We start from the raw sequence: 18,797 nt of genomic DNA on the forward strand, positions 1-18,797 counted from the left end.
CTGTAAGCTTCTAGATAACCAGGGGGCTCTAGATTTGGCAGTACCATCCTTTAACTTTGTGTGAACATGCCTACACTGTGCCTGTAGTATCTCGCTTTTGATTGCCTCTCACTGATTTGCCACTGATTTTCCTTGAAGTAGCTGTATCCAGTCCACATTCACCAGGTCACCTCTCAGCTTTGTAAAATTTGCCTTCCCCCAATTTAGAACTTTTACTCCTGTTTTATCTTTGTCCTTTTCCATGATTATGCTAAATCTTACTGTATTATGGTCACTATAACGAATTCAGGAAAAACTTCTTTACCCTAAGAATGGCTAGAATTTGGAACTTGCTACTACAAGGAGCAGTTGAGACAAATAGTGTAGGAGCATTTAAGGGGAAGCTAGGTAAGTACCTTAAGGAGAAAAAAAATAGAAAGATATGCTGAGAGGATTGGATAAAGGAGGGTGGGAGGAGACTCATGTGGAGCATAAATGCCAGCAGAGATCAGTTGGGCTGAATGGCCTTTTTCTGTGCTGTAAATTCTATGTAATTTCATTTGCTGTAGTTGTCCATTTGTATATTTTGTCTAGGCCCTTCTGTAGTTACGTGGCTGTACTGCCTGATTTTACTGTGCAGCTCACTTTGAGAAACTCGCATTGAGTTTCTGAATTTGGACTGCTTATGCAAATTATGAGCAATTGGAGCCTTATCCCAATCCTTGGGGGACTCCAATCAATACCTTTCCCAACTGGCATTAGTCCCCTAACTAATGCCTGATGCTTCTTCCCTTTCAGTCAGTTCCATTTCCACATTGATATTTTATCCACTACCTTACTGGAACTTTCCTGATGTGTTTCTGGAAGTGCGGTGACAGAACATCGAGCTTTGTGTTGTGACCTTGGGATGTCACTTAGTCAAAAATAAGTTATAGGAGTTGATTAGGCGGACTCCTCTCCCAAAACTGCCATTTACTGGGTTAGTTTCATGTCGGTGTTCTTAATGCTGTTCCTAATCATTTTTCTAGTAGGTAATGAGAGACTGATGAGGTGGTAGCTACCTGGATTTGTTTTGTCGATTTTCTTTGTAGAGAGAATCTACATTGACTTGTTTCCAATCCAGTAGAACTGTCCTCTGTTCATTTCCCTTGTGATGACTGTTTGCACTTTGTAGAACCTTTAGTGCAAAACTTCCTTGCTGTTACAGTATAAATAGAATTATTGGCATTGTTTTGCAACTTTGCTTTTACCCTCATCATCTTTGACTTGCTTCTGTACAATCTTGTACTCAGCACAGTGGTTGCTCGCTCCTCTTTGCAAATTTTATTTATTTTTCTCAATTTTACTGATCCATTTCAGTGTTAATTTACCTTTGCTGTATATGGGTGTATATGCCCTGCATGTCCTATGTTGTGATTTTGAAAATGCCCATTTTTCTTTGATCAGTATATTCCCTACGTCACACCTCATACCATTATAACTTGACTACCTGAAGGCTTTGGTTACATTTGCATGTCAGGTTAAAGTTATTGTGCAGTGGTCATAGGAACATTGGGAACATTCAGTCCCTCGAGCCTGCGCTGCTCCTCAATGAGATCATGGCTGATCTGCATCTCCATACCATTTGCAACTTGGTACTATATCTCTTGATGCCCACACCTAACCAGGTCAGTGTTTCAAGCTGACTCACTCCAGAATCATGTCTAGAAACGAGCTGTCTGTCATTGACTCACTAACACACTGGATCAGGAAGGAGTCTTGAATTATATTGATGAGCACAGAGCTTTTCCCACTTGGCTTTCCCAATTTATGTGGGAGGCTTGAACGTCCCTCAGTCAGTATTATCTTCCCTTCCTTCCAGAGTCACTGGATAGTGATCAAGAGTGGCGACATTTTCATTTTTCTTCTCGTAGTTCAAGGTTGCTACGGCCCAATTAAAGTCCCTCAACCCCAGCGCCTGCTCTGATAGCACAGACCAGTAATCAACCCTGGGACATTCTGGCCTGTGAGGCTCAGTGCCACACCTGACATTGCTTTTACCTGCTTGGACTGTGCAAATTCCTTACCCGCCTTAGGCAACTTCAAGCCAGACGGTTAGTGATTCTCATGGTTCAGCCTCTCGGCATGTGTCCTGTTGTTTCAGGAGTGGCTTTGTTGGCTAACGCTCCCGAGCGGATTCCGGACAAGAAGAAGAAAGGAAAAGATGGGACTAACGACGGGAAGTCTATCGCTTCCAACACAAGCAGCAACATGAAATTAACCTCTCGGGGAGCAAGGCACCGGTTGATGTCACAGCGAGAGGAGCAACTTGCCGTACAAAAGGTGGGTTATATTCCATTGCTTACTGGATTGTTTCAAATAGTTAGCTTGGGTTCAATATCTGACATATTGTTTAATCATGACTTCTTTGTATGTAAATGTACTGTGTTTAAAGTTACTTTACTTAAAAAAACTAAATATATCAATTAAAATCACCTACTTAAAGATTGCTTTTGCCTGGTGGCAATGCTAGTTAAAGTAGTAAGTTACTGAGACGCGCAGCAAGATCCCAGCACAGTTCCCAATCTGTGCTTTACTTAGTTCGTCCAAGTTGGAGCACTCTAATTGGGTGTCATTAAGAGGAGAAAAAAAATCAGCCAGAATCCCTTCTGATGTAAGAACGGAAAGTGCCAGAAAAACTCAGCAGTTCTGGCGGCATCTGTGTGGAGAGAAACAGAGTTAACGTTTCAGGTCTCTGACCTTCCATCAGAATTGGCAAAAGTTATAAATGTAACAGTCTTCGAGCAAATGAAAGGGAGGGGAAGGAAGAAGAAGAGGGAAAGTCTGTGATAGGATGGGGGGGTGGGCGCATGATTAAATGACATGTCATGGAACAGAATGCAAATGGAATGCTAAATAGTTGTAGTAAAAGACAAATAACACAAGGACAAAACTAAAGGCTCTGTATCTGAATGCACGTAGCAATCGAAACAAAACTGATGAATAGAAAATGCAAATAGAAATAAATAAGTATGATCTGATAGCCATTACAGAGACATTGCTGCCGAGCAACATAGATTAGGACCTGAATATTTAAGGGTACACGGCATTTAGGAGGGACAGGAAGCTCGGAAAAGTTGGAGGGGTAGTTCTGTTAATTAATGGTATTAGCGCAATAGAGAGGGATGACCTAAGTTCAGGAGACTTGGATGTAGTTGCAATTTGGGTAGAGATGAGAAATCAAACAGGCAAGAAGTCACTTGTGGGAGTGGTGTACAGGTCACTTAACATTAACCACACTGTAGGACGGTGTATAAAGGAAGAAATAACCGCAGCTTGTCAGAAAGGTAAAGCGATAATTATGGGGGGTTTTAACCTACAGATAGACTGGAAAAATCAGATGGGCAGATGAGGAGTACATAGAATATTTTCTGGATAATTTCTTGGAACAATGCATTCTGGAGCCAACCAGAGAGCAGGCTATACTAGACCTGGTATTGTGCAACAAGATAGGATTAGTTAATGACCTTAATGTTAAGGTGCCCCTAGTTAGCAGCGATCATAATATGATTGAATTTTACACTCAATTTGAGGAAGAGAAGAGTGGGTCCAAGACTAGTATTTTAAACTTAAATAAGGGCAATTATGAGGGCATGAAAGCAGAGCTAGCTAAAGTGAACTGGCAAATCAGGTTAAGGGATAGGTCGATAGGGATGCAGTGGCATACATTTAAGGGGATATTTCAGAATACACAGAATAGATACATTTCAACGAGAAAGAAAATTTCCAAGGGTGGCACTTGCCACCCGTGGTTAACTAAAACAGTTAACGATAGCATCAAACTTGAAGAAAAAGCCTATAATTGCGCAACGGTGAAAGGCAGGTCAGAAGATAGGACAGAATATAAAAAACATCAAAGAATGACTAAAAGATTGATAAGGAAGGTAAAATTAGAGTACGAGAGAAAGCTAGCTAGAAATATAAAGACAGTAAGAGTTTCTATAGATATTTAAAAAGAAAAGCGTTAACAAAGTGAGCATTAGTCCTATAGAAAGTGAGTCTTGGGAATTAATGGATAATAAGGAGATGGCAGATGAATTGAACAGGTATTTTGCATTGGGCTTCACTATTGAGGATACAAGTAATATCCCAGTATTAGCTGTAAGTCAGAAAATGGAAGGGAGGGAGAACTCAAGAAAATTACAATCACCAAGGAAGTGGCACTGAACAAATTGTTGGAACTGTGGCTGACGAGTCCCCGGGTCCTGATGGACTTCATCCTCGGGTGTTAAAAGAAGTGGTTAGTGAGATAGTTGATGCGTTAGTTTTACTTTTCCAAAATTCCCTAGATTCGGGGAAGGTTCCGTTAGATTGCAAAATAACGAATGTAACTCCTTTATTCAAGAAGGGAGGGATACAGAAAGCAGAAAACTACAAGTCTTAGGGAAAATGTTAAAAGCTATTATTAAAGATGTTATAGCAGGGCATCTAGAAAAATTCAAGGTAATCAGGTAGAGTCAGTTCAAATTCTCTGTGGCAAGTTCAAAAAATCCTGCAACAGCCAGCTGGTCATGTGAGCAGCTGGCCTAATCAGTCCTGGCCCTTGTAGATTGTCTTGTCCTAGCAGACCATGGAATGTCTCCTCTACACACAATACCTGGTGATCAAAGGTCTGTTGTGGGTTAAATTGGAGCAGGGAATTGCCCCTTTGTCCTTTCAAGTACCGTCTGTCAATATGTAAAAATGTCTTTCCAGCCAGTCTGGCAGCCCTTGTAATAGGCCTTCTCTTTTTCCCAGCAACAATTTGAAATTTACTGCCCATGTGGCAAAATTAAAATGCCTCATTCTTGGCAGATGGGGGCCTGCATTACAGAGTTACATGTGCTGTGGATAAAGGGGAACCGGTGGATGTATTGTACTTAGATTTCCAGACAGTATTTGATAAGGTGCCACATCAAGGGTTATTGCAGAAAATAAAAGTTCATGGTGTAGGGGGTAACATGTTGGCATGGATAGAAGATTGACCAACTAACAGGAAACAGTAGGCATAAATGGATAATTTTCTGGTTGGCAAGATGTACTGAGTGGTGTGTCTCAGGGATCTGTGTTGGGGCCTCAACTTTTTATAATTTTATATAAATGACTTAGATGAAGGGACCGAAGGTATGTTTGCTAAATTTGCTGATGACACAAAGATAGATAGGAAAGTAATCTTGTGAAGAGGACATAAGGGGGCTACAAAGGGATATAGATAGGTTAAGTGAATGGACAAAGACCTGGCAAATGGTGTATAACGTGGGAAAGTGGGAAATTGTCCACTTTGGCAGGAAGAATAAAAAAGAAGCATATTATCTAAATGGTGAGAGATTGCAGAGCTCTGAGATGCAGAGGGATCTGGGTGTCCTCGCGCATGAAACGCATAAGGTTAGTATGCAGGGACAGCACGTAATTAGGAAAGCTAATAGAATGTTGTTTATTGCGAGGGGAATTGAATACAAAAGTAGGGAGGTTATGCTTCAGCTATGCAGGACATTGGTGAGACCACATCTGGAGTACTGTGTACAGTATTGGTCTCCTTATTTAAGGAAGGATGTAAATGCATTGGAGGCAGTATAGAGAAGGTATTTTAGACTAATACCTGGAATGGGCTGGCCCTCTTGTGATGAAAGGTTGGACAGGCTAGGCTTGTATGCGCTGAAATTTAGAAGAGTAAGAGGCGACTTGATTGAAACATGTAAAATCCTGAGGGGACTTGACAGGGTGGAAGTGGAAAGGATATTTCCCCTTGTGGGAGAATCTGGAACTAGGGGTCACTGTTTTTTTTTTAAAAAAAGGGGGGGTCACCCATTTAAGACAGATGAGAAATTTTTTCTCTGAGGGTCATGAGTCTTTGCAATACTCTTCCTCAAAAGGTGGTGGAAGCAGAGTCTTTTCACATTTTTAAGGCAGAGATAGATAGATTCTTGATGAGGAAGGGGTGAAAGTTTAGCGGGGATAGGTGGAAATGTGGAGTAATCTGTTCAGCCATGAACTTATTGAATGGCGGAGCAGGCTCGAAGGGCCGAGTGGCCTACTTCTCCTAATTTGTATGTTCGTAAAGTATGACTCCAGACAGAGTGCTAATGGCAGAATAATGAACAGCTCTGTCCGAAAGCAAAAACATGAAAAACAAGTTTAAGACTAGCACATGGTTGAAAAATAAATAACACACACAAAAAAAAAAATGAAAATATATAAAAATAAACAAAAAAAAAATGGGGCTTATGGTCTGAAATTATTGAACTCAATATTGAGTCCAGAAGCCTGTAGATGCCTAATCAGAAGATGAGGTGCTGTTCCTCGAGCTTGCATTGATGTTCACTGAAACACTACAGCAGTCCAAGGACAGGAATGTGGGCATGAGAGCAGAGTAACGTATTGAAATGGCAAGCAACCAGAACCTCGGGGTCATACTTATGGATTGAACGGAGATTTTCCGTAAAGCGGTCACCTAATCTGCGTTTGGTCTCCCCAATGTAGAGGAGACCGCATTGTGAGCAGCGAATGCAGTATACTAAATTGAAAAGTACAAGTAAATCACTGCTTCAGCTGGAAAGAGTGTTTGGGACCTAGGATGGTGAGGAGAGAGGAGGTAAAAGGGCAAGTATTACACCTCCTGCAATTGCATGGTAAGGGGACGGGGTCTCGGGGGGTGATGGAGTGGATCAGGGTGTCATGAAGGAAATGGTCCTTTGGAATGCTGACGGGGAGTGGAAGATGTGTTTGGTGGTGGTATCACGCTGCAGGTGGCGGAAATGTCGGAGTATGTTCCTTTGGATATGGGAGCTGGTGGGGTGGAAAGTGAGGACAAGGGGAGCCTTGTGGCAGTTGTGACGGGGAGGGGAAGGGGTGAGGGCAGAAGATCGGGAAATGGGGTGGACACGGATGAGGGCCCTGTTAGCCACAGTGGTGGGGAATTCTTGGTTGAGGAAAAAGGAAGACAAATCAGAAGTGCTGTTGTGGAAGGTTGCATCATCAGAACAGATGCATCGGGGATAGAGAAACTGGGAGAATGGAATGAAATCCTTACGGGAGGCAGGGTGTGAGGAAGTGTAATCGAGGTAGCTGTGGTGGGCTTATAATAAATACCCAGAGATGGAGAAAGAGAAGTCGAGGAAGGGAAAAGAACTGTCAGAGATGGACCATGTGAAGGTGAGAGAAGGGTGTCTTGCAAAGCATTAAGGTACATAAGTCCCCAGGGCCTGATGGGATCTACCCTAGAATACTGAGGGAGGCAAGGGAAGAAATTGCTGGGGCCTTGACAGAAATCTTTGCACCCTCATTGGCTACAGGTGAGGTCCCAGAGGACTGGAGAATAGCCAATGTTGTTCCTTTGTTTAAGAAGGGTGGTAAGGATAATCCAGGAAATTATAGGCCAGTGAGCCTTACGTCAGTGGTAGGGAAACTATTAGAGAGGATTCTTCGGGACAGGATTTACTCCCATTTGGAAACAAACAAACTTATTAGCGAGAGACAGCATGGTTTTGTGAAGGGGCGGTCATGTCTTACTAATTTGATTGAGTTTTTTGAGGAAGTGACGAAGATGATTGATGAGGGAAGGGTGGTGGATGTTGTCTATATGGACTTTAGTAAAGCCTTTGACAAGGTCCCACATGGCAGACTAGTGCAAAAGGTGAAGTCACACGGGATCAGAGGTGAGCTGGCAAGATGGATACAGAACTGGCTCAGTCACAGAAGACAGAGGGTAACAGTGGATGGGTGTTTTTCTGAATGGAGGGATGTGACTAGTGGTGTTCCGCAGGGATCAGTGCTGGGACCTTTGCTGTTTGTAGTATATATAAATGATTTGGAGGAAAATGTAGCTGGTCTGATTAGTAAGTTTGCGGACGACACAAAGGTTGGTGGAGTTGCGGATAATGATGAGGATTGTCAGAGGATACAGCAGGATATAGATCGGTTGGAGACTTGGGCGGAGAAATGGCAGATGGAGTTTAATCCGGACAAATGTGAGGTAATGCATTTTGGAAAGTCTAATGCAGGTGGGAAGTATACAGTAAATGGCAGAACCCTTAGGAGTATTGACAGGCAGAGAGATCTGGGCGTACAGGTCCACAGGTCACTGAAAGTGGCAACGCAGGTGGATAAGGTAGTCAAGAAGGCATACGGCATGCTTGCCTTCATCGGTCGGGGCATAGAGTATAAAAATTGGCAATTCATGCTGCAGCTGTACAGAACTTTAGTTAGGCCACACTTAGAATATTGCGTGCAATTCTGGTCGCCACCAGAAGGACGTGGAGGCTTTGGAGAGGGTACAGAAGAGGTTTACCAGGATGTTGCCTGGTCTGGAGGACATTAGCTATGAGGAGAGGCTGGATAAACTCGGATTGTTTTCACTGGAACGACGGAGGTGGAGGGGCGACATGATTGAGGTTTACAAAGTTATGAGCGGCATGGACAGAGTGGATAGTCAGAAGCTTTTTCCCAGGGTGGAAGAGTCAGTTACGAGGGGACATAGGTTTTAGGTGTGAGGGGCAAAGTTTAGAGGGGATGTGCGAGGCAAGTTCTTTACACAGAGGGTGGTGAGTGCCTGGAACTTGCTGCCAGGGGAGGTGGTGGAAGCAGATACGATAGCGACGTTTAAGAGACATCTTGACAAATACATGAATAGGAAGGGAATAGAGGGATATGGGCCCCGGAAGTGCAGAAGGTGTTAGTTTAGGCAGGCATCAAGATCGGCGCAGGCTTGGAGGGCCGAATGGCCTGTTCCTGTGCTGTACTGTTCTTTATTACTCAAAAAGTCAATGTCGGAGCAAAGACATGGCTGCTAATAAGTCATCTCTCCGCCCACCGTGTGTTCTTTCCCTACAGGAGCGTCTTAACCAGGTGCTGAAGGACCTGGAGGAGGACCAGATGCCTGTAATAAAACTGGGAGATGCCAGCATTGCAGCACCATTTACTTCTAAGCTGTCGTCCATCATGTGCAGTGAGTATTTTAATGTTATCCTCCCTTCATCCCACCCCTGCCCCCCCTAGTGTCCCTTATCATTGCAGCACATGCTGTGCTTTGTAGTTATTACAGATTGTCTTTGTCCCAATTAAATGTTCCTCCTCCTTGCTCAGGCTCCCTGTGCTATGTGTCATTCCTTTGTGGAGTGAGACCTGGAGTCAGTGTTTCAACTGCCAAATCATGGTAATCTGTTTTAAGCTTGTTCTGATTGTGCATCTTATTCCCAATTGCCACATCTCACTATGCAAGTTGTGGACCTTCTCGTGCTCAGAAAACATTGAGCAGACAACCTGCTTGGGGTGTTGTATATGACTGGAATTCCCCCAGCCCCAAATCCACAAACTGCACTGGTCTACACTGAAGGACATCTACCATTCTCCCAGGGCTTCTCGATCCACCCAAGTCCTAACACCTGCATATAACTTGGTGTGATCAGCAGACGTATGGACCTTTCTCCTGCCACCTTTAGCCATATAAAGTGATAAGGTGGTGAGGAGTAACTGCTCCAACACCAATCTCTGTATAACTTCACTAATAATTGGATCCCACACATAGCAGCTCCCATAGTGATCACTCGTTGCTGATGAGAATACAATTCATTCTCAATCCAACCTAAAATCTTTTTATCAATCCCACAAGACACAACCTTGCTGATCAGTCTTTTGTGCAGCACTTTATCAAGCACTTTGAAAATTGAGCAACATGATATCTATCAGATATCCATTGTCTACTGTTTGGGGGTGGGGGGGGGGGGGTTGCAGGTGGTGGATATAATCAACCAAAGGGCCAATTTTCCAGTGGCCCTGTGAGATAGGGCAGTTTGGTGGAGCTTGCTGGGAGCACCAGTGCTTTATTCTGCAGTGATGGGGGCCACTTGTGGATATCAACAGTACGGATCTGAAGAGCAAGGGCTGGAGAGAGGCTCCAGATCACTTCTACAACCAAGAAGCTGACTGTGTGGTGGGTTTAGGGCAGGGGAATTTCTATGTTGGTTGCAAGTGATGTATGATTCAGAGCTCAAGGAATAAAATAAAACACCATGTTGTGTTGGGACTTTTTCCAGCAATCAGACAGGCTGGTCAAATAGGCAGACACGTGGCAGATACAGTTTAATGCAGAGAAGTTTGAAGTGATGCAATTTGGAAGAAAAAATGAGGAGAGGCAACAGTACCTCAATGGTACGATGTTCAAGGGGGATGCAGGAACAGAGTGTGCTGGTAGTGTTTGTACACAGATCTTTGGAAGAGGCAGGGCAAGTTGAGAATGTTGTTTTAAAAAAAAACTAACTTTTGGGATCCTGGGCTTTATAAATAGGCATAGAGTACAAAAGCAATAAAGTTGTGCTAAACCTTTATTAGTCACTGGTTAGGCCTCAGCTGGATTATGGTCTTCAATTCTGGGCACCACAATTTAGGAAGGATGTCAAGGCCTTGGAGAAGGTGCAGAGGAGATTGACCAGAATGGTACTAGGGTTAAGGGACTTGGGTTATGTAGGAGAGACTAGAAAAGCTGGAATTGTTCTCCATAGAGCACAATGATTAAGGAAGATTTAAGAGGTGGTCAAAATTAATGAGGGGTTTTGATAGGGAGAATGTCAAATGTCTGTGCTCTCTAATGAATGAAAATTGTAATGAGCCACAGTGATTTCACATTCAATTCCTGATCTGTGCTGAGGTAACCTGATCCCAGTGGGATTGTCTGTGGGAAACAGTTAGTCTGTGTCTCTGGGTTAGAGAATGGGAAAAAAATCAGCTGGGCTTCCCATCCTTGATAACTGGTTAATGATTCCAGTTGGGTAGTTCAAAGTGTGGAGTTCAGTTAGTTACAAGATTGGATACCAAGCTTCAATACCAGTCACGGTGCAGTCAGCTGCCAAGATGCAGTATCTAGATTCATGCTTAATGGACTTTTGATATGCAACCCAGCAGCTGTACTCTCAGCATATCATTGCTTCGGGAATAAGGGGAGAGAGTTTTCTAAAGAAGAGCCTGTGCCTTGAAGGCAGACCAGTGAAGCTTGTTCCCAGGCTGCCTCCACAGCCAGCAAGTGCTTGGGATGTATCTAATTTCTCCTTAGCCCTGTGCTCATCATTCAGCACCTCCCTGCCGCTGCACATGGAGAATCAGGAAATGACCTTGTGTGGGAATTACCGGCACAATCTGCACTAAGATATATTTCAGATTTACAACATTCTTTCCTTGTCTCTCTGCAGTATGCTACGTGATAAAACAAGGCCGCTGCACGTTGGTAACCACGCTGCAGATGTTTAAGATCCTGGCACTGAATGCACTGATCCTTGCCTACAGCCAGAGCGTGTTGTACCTGGAGGGAGTTAAATTCAGTGACTTCCAGGCCACATTGCAGGGACTGCTTCTAGCTGGCTGCTTCCTCTTCATCTCTAGATCCAAGGTAAAGTAACATGTACTTAAACATTTGTGGAATTGTACCTGACCCATTCCTTCCTGAATGGGCTGTCACCTGTAGCCTTTGAATTTATTTGAACATCTTGAAGAATAACTTAAATATGATCAGTTGTGGTGGCCACATACCAATCACAATTTTAATTCTGTTGTATAATCTAAACCCAGTACCACTCCTCCTCACCTTCTCTGGTTTCACCAAACGGCAACAGAGAATATGAGCATTTTTGTTGAAATAATCCAATGGAGGAAAGGTTGTCTCCTAATAACCTGATGCCAGCAGTGCTCAGAACTGACCCAGGACCAGAATGGGTGAGGCGAAATCTGCATTAGGATAGAGACCCAGGACTAAATTAAGAGGCAGTGATCTAATCGAGTGATATAGATAATATTGGAACTTTATACTTTGTAACCACTGTCTAATCCCACGTCCCAGAAAGCTATTTGCCTGTGTTGTATGTTAGGCTCGTGAATCTCCGTTTCTCTGCAGTATGTTACCCATATCAGGCCTGAGGGCTTCCCTTATCTGTAGGACCAGGTATAGGAGCTGGAAGCACTCAATGGAGGCGGCCAGGGATTAGCCAGCGGGTTCTGGCCCTGTGAGGCTGAGGTCAGATTGATGTTGCTTGTGAAACAATCTGAGTTTCCGGAATGGTCAGGAAGGACTTACCACTTGTACCTCACCAATGGTTTGTGGCCCCGTTTAAGAACTGATTTGTGGTTTCCTCCCTGGTCCAGTGTTTCTGTCTTTCCCTTTGTGCCTGTCTCCGTGTGTGTGTCTGTGTGTCTTTTTTTTTTCTCCTATATGGCTATCTACTCTCTCTCTTCCACTTTCCTTTTCCCCGCCTCTCTGGCTCTCTCTCCTTTCTTTGGCTCTCTCTATACTAAAGTAGTGGGAATGTTCATCTTTTTTATTTTTGCATCAGTTTCTTTTTTCCCCTGTGTAGCTGTTGCTAGGGCCCAGGTTTTATGGGGAACCCGGGCCTCTCACTGGTCAGGCTGCGTGAATGCCCACAGATTGTCAGCCCACAAAGAGCGTCATAACCGAGCCCCCATCCTGCCCACACCTGACTCCACACACAGTTGTTCGACATCCATGACCTGTCTGCTGCTTTTACTTAACAAGACCACATCAAACCTGATGGTTTAACGATTGACAATTGCTGAATGTTTATAAAGTGATGGTCTACAGCCAGTGACCCACAAATGAAAGTCTGTGCCTGTGTAGATGTAGCATCCAATATGCAATGGCTGTCATGGCTCAGTAAATACATTGTTGTGTTATATAGATTTGGAAAATTCTGTGTTCAGTCCCTGGCCTCAGTATTCTCAGGTCTTTGGGGGAGATGGTGAGCTGAAGTGGGGGATCTATTGGTAGATTTTGGGCTCGGCTGTTTCCCACTCATTATCCAAGTTCAGACAGAACGAGTGACCATTTGGCTGAGTTGGCAGAGGGTCTCTGGCCCCTGTGGATCCAAAACTTTTGGTGGGCGGGGGGTGGTGGGGAGGAGGGGAATTATGACATCCTGTCGGTCATTCAGTAACGTAACCTCCTGCTTTCTCAATGTTCTGCAGCCACTGAAGACCCTGTCGAAGGTGCGTCCACTGCCAAACATATTCAACCTGTATACTATACTCACCGTGCTGCTGCAGTTTGCTGTCCATTTCGCCAGTTTAGTTTTCTTGTACAGGACGGCACAGGAACATTCCTCCTCCAGGTGAGATCGTCCTCATTGTTTCTCTTCTCATCTCTTGGTCCCACGGGGAAAGATGCAGAGCCTTGGCAGAAATGTGCTTCTGTTTTTTCCTCCTTGTGCTTATGGGATTTGCCAGTGTTCAAAATCAGAACACTTCAACCTCTAGGCACCCACTTTCAGCATCGGGTAAAGAAAAGACTTGCATTTATATAGCACCTTTCACAACCTCAAGATGCTCCAAACTGCTTCTGACCAGGAAATACTTTTGGAGTGTAGTCACTGTTGTCATGAGCTGATCTGAACTGAGACTGTCCCAGGCTCCTGGGGAAGCAGCAGCTAGTGCAGTTTGTCCAGTCAGCTGTCAGAAACTAGCAGGATCCAATTCATGAGACGCGTTTTGCACCTTCGACACTGTGCCACCCAATAATCATAGCTTATGTTGACTAACACGAGTATCCCTCACTAGGATCTCTGGCCTACCAGGGTTCTCGAGTTACAGGGGGGTGGCCTGCCAGTCTCTTACCTGCTTCCCTGAACAGCAAGACAGAGAGAGAGAAGGAAACTGATTCTGCTATCTCAGAGGAAGGAAAATGGATTAAAGGGTTAAAATTCATTCCTGCAGTTGCTGACTGATGAATGCTCAGTTCATGAAGTCAGGGCCCCTGATCTGTGCAAATTAGTTTACTTTGGCTGTGGTATCGATAGGGCGTACCGTTTCACTGCTACCAAACCGAGTTAATGCCCGGCCCCTGGCCCAGGGAGGGGAGAGGTCGTGGCCGGGCCCAGGGAGGGGAAAGATCTGCTAGGGTATCTATTCCGTCATCTCCCAATAACGTTTCTGCAGGTGGATTCTGGGAATTGAGTTGACTGTGATGCCCTCCATGGTCTAATAACTTGACAATACTAGCTTCCCAGATATAGTCGAATGGATACTTGGGTGAAGTAAAGTCTCCACCGCCATGGTACAGTATCCCAGTGAGAGTTAGCAATGTCCGGAGAGGAAGGTGGAAAGTTTAAGATGATTGATGTTGCTGAATAAATGACTCCCTGTTCAGGATTGCACTGTACCCAGGGCACCAATGGTTAAATTGCTTACACAACCAAGTGTTGCAGCCAGTAAATGACTTTTGAGCTGCTGAAGTACTAGTGTGTTACTCTTTGTTGGAGACTGGGGATCTGACCTTGGGCTTTGCCTAGAAAGTTGGCTTCTGTTTTGTGTTTTACTGCCCTCCTTCCTTTTTCCAGCACAGAAGAGTTTGTGGATCTGTACAAAGAGTTTGAGCCCTCCCTGGTGAACAGCACAGTGTACATCATGTCCATGTCCATGCAGATGGCCACTTTTGCCATTAATTACAAGGTAAGAGGAGCAGACTAGAATGTACCAGCTGGAAGCTGATCGACCAGGGGTGGCATCCTCACTGATCTTTAATCATCGATTGTCATCCTGGAGCTGGTCATTATACTGCCACCTAGATGTGGTGCCAACAACTGCCTTTGAGCAAGTGAGGCAGATGCAATTCTCGAGTTACGATCGTGATTATGGGGCAGTTTAATTGCAGGACCAGCGAGCAGTCTTTTGAAATCAGTTTTTATTTATCCTGAAAATTAATTTTCACCCTGTATGAGAGATTCAGAGTGAAAGGGATACAGCTATGAAATGTCACCTGGTGCTAAGCTTGACCTGTGTATATTTTCAGGGTCATCCATTCATGGAGAGCCTGCGGGAGAACAAGCCCTTGCTGTGGAGTATTGTGATTTCAGGCCTCGCCATTGTGGGTCTGCTCACCGGCTCCTCGCCAGAATTCAACGAACAGTTTGGGCTGGTGGAAATCCCAACCGAGGTATGGATAGCAAATAAGTCACGTTCTAAGCCTCTCTCAAGTTCCACTGCAACTTACTCAGAATCATTCGGTTTGGGTATATCATAGTGGGTGGGGAGGGAACTCAGTTTGCTCTTGAAGGAGTGAGGGAAGTGGGTATTGGGCAGGAAACCGATTTTCCTCAATTCTGAAGATGAAATTAGGTGAGGGACTCTGGTTAGGGTGAAAATGGTTGACGAGGGGGTGGTTTTGCCTCAGGCAGTGGGTTGAAGCCAAGAGGATTGTGATGGAATATAGGTATAATAGGCTTAATTAGGTAAAATTTCGATATAGTTAATATACCTTTTAGAATTAGAGATTGAATAAATGGTCAGTTTTCAAGACTCACTGAAATTCCCCTTTAAGAAGGTAGAGTTAAAAATTTCAAGGTCCCTGTTAGAATAGAATGTGAACCAGAAACACCTTTTAAGTTGGGAAATTTGTTTCAGTATCTCTGTTGCCAGGGACTTGGAGAATAAACACACATTTGAAATATCCTATGTAGCATCAATAAAAGATGACCATAAATTTAATTAATTGATGGTGTTGGTAAATGTAGGCAGATTGACCGATCATAAAACACAAATATATATAATAGATTAGAAAAGTACCGGAACAAGAGGTCAAACAAAGCCAATTATAAACATTTTGACCAGATAAATGCTCACAACTTCAAAAGCTGGGGAATTCCAGCAAAATATCAAATGGAGATGTTAGTTAATATTCCCGTATATGGATCTTGAAAGCAAGAAAAAAAACACAGAAAGGAAACACCTATATGCGAAAAGGTCAGATGACACCTTAGAAATAGTATAAACATGAGGGTATCTGAAGCAAAAATTGGAAGTGTTGAATTCCTCAAACAATAGGGCAGCGCAGTGGTTAGCACAGCAGCCTCACAGCTCCAGCGACCCGGGTTCAATTCTGGGTACTGCCTGTGCAGAGTTTGCAAGTTCCGCGTGGGTTTTTGCTGGGTGCTCCGGTTTCCTCCCACAGCCAAAGACTTGCAGGTTGATAGGTAATTTGGCCATTATAAATTGCCCCTAGTATAGGTAGGTGGTAGGGGAATTGAGGAAAGGTGGGGATGGGGTAGGAATATGAGATTAATGTAGGATTAGTATAAATGGATGGTTGATGGTCGGCACAGACTCGGTGGGCCGAAGGGCCTGTTTCAGTGCTGTATCTTTAAATAAATAAATAATAAATACTTCTCACCCTATAGTTTAGTGGGGGAATTTAAGGTAAAAAAAAATTATTTGAAATTTTGATGGATATTTTAAGATATTTTACTGTAATGTTAGCAAGGTTAAACCTTTAGATTCTGTATTAGAAATAAGATTGTGTTACATCTCTTAGTAATAGTTGATATTATAGAGTCATAGTCAGAGTTTTACAGCACAGAAACAGGCCCTTCGGCCCAACATGCCTGCGCCGACCATCAAGCACCCGCCCAAAACTAATCCCACTTCCCCGCACTTGGCCCATAGCCTTGTATGCTATGGCGTTTCAAGTGCTCATCTAAATGCTAGTGAGGGTGGGAATAGGAGGATTAGGCAAATGAATGAGTGGCTGAAGAGCTAGTGTAGGCGGGAGGGCTTCAGCTACTTGGATCATTGGGATCTCTTCTGGTGCAGAGGTGACCTGTACAAGAAGGACGGGTTGCATCTAAAGTGGAGGGGGACCAATATCCGTGCGGGGAGGTTTGCTAGCACTATTCGGGAGGGTTTAAACTAGTCTTGCAGGGGGGTGGGACCCAAAGTAGTAGTCTCTCAGATGAGATAGTTGAGGCAAATGTAGAGGTTAAAGCAAGCAAGTCCAGTAGGCAGGCCGGGCAGGGGCAGGACAGGGAGCGTGGAAGGTCTGGTAGGCTAAACTGCATTTACTTTAATGCAAGAAGCCTTACAGGTAAGGCAGATGAACTCAAGAGCATGGATCGGTACATGGGATTGTGATATTATAGCTCTTACAGAAACGTGGTTGAGGGACGGGCAGGACTGGCAGCTCAATGTTCCGGGGTACTGATCTTTCTGGCGTGACAGAGGTGCTGGTAAGAGAGGAGGGGGAGTTGCACTATTGATTAGGGAGGACATCACGGCAGTACTTAGAGAGGATATCCCGGGGGGAATGTCCAGCGAGGCCATATGGGTAGAACTTAGAAATAAGAAAGGGGTGATCACTTTGATGGGATTATACTCTCGTCCCCCCAATAGTCAGAGGTAAGTGGAGGAGCATATATGTAGGGAAATCACAGATAGGTGTATGAATTATAGGGTTGTAATAGTAGGTGATTTTAACTTCCGTAATATTGACTGGGACTGCCTTAGCACTAAGGGATCAGATGGGGAAGAATTTGTTAAGTGCATCCAGGATAGTTTTCTGAAGCAGTATGTGGCTAGCCCTACTAGAGACTACACTCGACCTCCTCTTAGGAAATGAGGATGGGCAGGTGGTTGATGTGTCAGTGGGGGGAGCACTTTGGGACCAGTGACCATAACTCTATTAGCTTCAAGATTGGGGCGATGGTGGCGTAGTGGTAATGTCACTAGACTAGTAATCCAGAGGCTTGGGCGAATGCCCTAGATATATGGGTTCAAATCCCACCACAGCAGCTGGTGGAATTTAAAGGGCGGCACAGTGGCGCAGTGGTTAGCACCGCAGCCTCACAGCTCCAGCGACCTGGGTTCAATTCTGGGTACTGCCTGTGTGGAGTTTGCAAGTTCTCCCTGTGACTGCGTGGGTTTTCGCCGGGCGCTCCGGTTTCGTCCCACAGCCAAAGACTTGCAGGTTGGTAGGTAAATTGGCCATTATAAATTGCTCCTAGTATAGGTAGGTGTTAGGGGGATACAGGGAAGGTGGGGATGTGGTAGGAATGAATGATTAGTATAAATGGGTGGTTGATGGTTGGCACAGACTTGGTGGGCCGAAGGGCCTGTTTCAGTGCTGTATCTCTAAATAAATACTTCTTAAATGTCATGAGTGTTCCTGCCTCTACCACCCCTGCAGGCAGTGTGTTTCCAACCACCCTCTGGGTGAAAATTTTTTTCCTCAACTCTCCTCTAAACCTCCTGCCCATTACTTTAAATCTATGCCCCCTGGTTATTGACCTCTCCGCTAAGGGAAAAGGTTTCTTCCTATCTATTCTATCAATGCCCCTCATAATTTTGTTTATATGAACCAGCTTCCCGCTCAGCCTTCTCCACTCCAAGGAGAACAACCCCAGCCTTTCTGTAGCTGAAATGCTCCAGCCCAGGCAACATCCTGGTGAATCTCTTCTGCACCCTCTCCAGTGCAATCACATCCTTCCTATAGTGTGGTGACCAGAACTGTACACAGTACTCCAGCTGTGGCCTAACTAGCGTTTTATACAGCTCCAACATAACCTCCCTGCTCTTGTCTTTATTAGCCGAGGCATAGAATACAAGTATCCCATATGCCTTCCTAACCACCTTATCTACCTATGCTGCTGCCTTCAGTGATCTATGGACAAGTACACCAAGGTCCCTCTGACCCTCTGTATTTCCTAGGGTCCTACCATCCATTGTATATTTCCTTGCCTTGTTAGTCCTCCCAAAGTGCATCACCTCACACTTCTCAGGATTAAACTCCCATTTGCCACAGCTCCGCCCATCTTACCAGCCCATCTATGTCGTCCTGTAATCCAAGGCCTTCCTCCTCACTATTTATGACACCACCAATTTTCGTGTCGTCTGCGAACTTACTGATCATACCTCCTATATTCACGTCTAAATCATTAATGTACACTACAAACAGTAAGGGTCCCAGCACCGGTCCCTGTGGTACCCCACTGGTCACAGGCCTCCATTCGCAAAAACAACCCTCAACCATCACCATCACC

At 44.5% G+C, this 18,797-nt stretch overlaps 1 protein-coding gene across 1 annotated transcript in view; it reads left to right on the forward strand.

The window, feature by feature from the left end:
- Positions 1-18,797, forward strand: part of atp13a1 (ATPase 13A1) — a 105,558-nt gene that overhangs the window by 84,854 nt on the left and 1,907 nt on the right. The window contains exons 20-25 of the mRNA XM_068020883.1: positions 2,123-2,301; positions 8,827-8,941; positions 11,178-11,374; positions 12,961-13,103; positions 14,328-14,439; positions 14,780-14,923. Coding sequence (XP_067876984.1) covers positions 2,123-2,301; positions 8,827-8,941; positions 11,178-11,374; positions 12,961-13,103; positions 14,328-14,439; positions 14,780-14,923 — 890 coding nt within the window. The remainder of the gene's footprint in view (positions 1-2,122; positions 2,302-8,826; positions 8,942-11,177; positions 11,375-12,960; positions 13,104-14,327; positions 14,440-14,779; positions 14,924-18,797) is intronic.

This window comes from Heterodontus francisci, chromosome 43 (genome assembly GCF_036365525.1).
Source record: "Heterodontus francisci isolate sHetFra1 chromosome 43, sHetFra1.hap1, whole genome shotgun sequence".
NCBI classification, from domain to species: Eukaryota; Metazoa; Chordata; class Chondrichthyes; order Heterodontiformes; family Heterodontidae; genus Heterodontus; species Heterodontus francisci.